Raw genomic sequence first — 1,722 nt, forward strand, 5'->3', positions numbered from 1 at the left:
CGATTCTCATGTCAAATGTATCCAGAAAAGCAATCCACCTCGCCACCACACACACACACACACACACACACACACACACACACACGCACACGGACGCACGCGCACGCACACGCACCCCACCACACACACACGGTCGTTATCGTCCGAGCTGAACGATTAAGTGTCGGAACAAAAAGGTCCGCGGGTGCACGCGCTCGCACTGATCGCCCATTAACCCGCCTCTGCCTTCCATCCGACCGGGTTAAGGTTCGCGTGGTGTCACCGAACCCCGTTCCTACATCCCCCTGCCCAAAACTCGCGTCTAACGACACCACTGGTGAGATAAGCACCGCGTAAAACCCCCAGGGGGATAGTGCAGAGGGCGCTATCGCTGTCGCTAGGAACTGGGTTCGCGGACACACACACATAACATCCGAAAGACTCGCTCCCATCGTTGTACTCTGTCATCCGACACTAACCGAGACCAGCTGACGGAAGCGGAAGCTCCGCACACACACGCACGTACTACTACTACTACTCATTCGCACACACCGGCAAGGAAACTCGTCACGCGAGAGAGGAAGGAAGGAAGGAAGGAAGAGAGAGAGAGAGAGAGAGAGAGACGCGACCGCCTTTGTTAAGAAGAAAGACGCTTCGACATCTCCACATCATACGACAAGCATGCTCGTGTCGACATTCACGCTTCACCGCTGTCTCCTGCTCGCTCTCCTATTCACGGGAGGTCTAGGCGGCCAGACACGCACACTACGGTCCGCTAAGACGTCCGCACGACCCGCCGTCGGCAGTAGCGACGACACGGTCGTCTATCGCGCCGTCGACGTCCTTCAGCCGACGACGAACTCATCCGTGTTTCACCTCAGGCAGCTGAGTCGCGGCGGAGAGCTACTGCGCATGCTATACGCTGCCGACGGCATGCTGGCCGACTGCGTGTGGTCGCGCGAGGCCGACGACGTCGCCGAATTCACGGGCCGCTTTGACGCGACGCACGCCGACAACGCCAATGCCGCCACGGTCGCCGACGACGACGACGACGCGACGCCGAACGTCAATTTCGACTCGGCAAAAAAAGAATGTCTGTCTCTGCACAAGATGGACGGCGTTGCTGCCGACGACGTCTCGCGCATGCGCAGTAACCACGTGCGTCGCCGACGAGCCGTCCTCTACCCGGGAACGAACTGGTGCGGACGCGGTAACCAGGCGCGCAACTTCAACGACCTGGGAAGGGAGGAGCACGCCGACAGATGCTGCCGACAACACGACCACTGTCCGACGACGATCAGGAGTCTGTCGTCGCGCTACAACTACTTCAACTATCGTCTGCACACGATCAGCCACTGCGAGTGCGACAACACGTACGTGTTCATGTGTGTGAGGGTGGGGTGTGTGTGTGTGGGTGGGGCACATATGTGTGTGTGTGTGGGGGGGCAGCCCCTCCGCTATAGATAGATAGATACATACATCAAGAGCAGATAAAGAAGGAGAGCGTACAACGGTAAAATGCTGAAACCATGCTGCAGTATTAGTCGAATTAATAAACTTTTCCCGTTTTATTCTGACGATCATTTGCAGTATTATTGATTAGCTGTCTTACCTTGTTCATATAAAACAAACCGCATGTCCCTACGATGCCCCTACGCTGAGATAATGAGCGGTGAAAATCTGGTATTTTCGCCGAGAACCGACTCGAGACCAGTGTGAACTGCGTCCCTCACTCGAAGTGTT

The 1,722-nt window shown here is 56.4% G+C and overlaps 1 protein-coding gene across 1 annotated transcript in view; it reads left to right on the plus strand.

Annotated features, from left to right (window-relative positions):
- Positions 1–400: 400 nt before the first annotated feature.
- LOC106813368 overlaps positions 401–1,722 on the plus strand; it is a gene marked incomplete at its 3' end in the record, with an annotated part of 28,516 nt that continues 27,194 nt past the window's right edge. Inside the window, 1 exon segment of the mRNA XM_014817499.1 lies at positions 401–1,364. Within this exon segment, the coding sequence (XP_014672985.1) occupies positions 661–1,364 (704 nt within the window).

The sequence above is a fragment of the Priapulus caudatus genome, unplaced genomic scaffold (genome assembly GCF_000485595.1).
Source record: "Priapulus caudatus unplaced genomic scaffold, Priapulus_caudatus-5.0.1 Scaffold761, whole genome shotgun sequence".
Classification (NCBI taxonomy): Eukaryota; Metazoa; Priapulida; class Priapulimorpha; order Priapulimorphida; family Priapulidae; genus Priapulus; species Priapulus caudatus.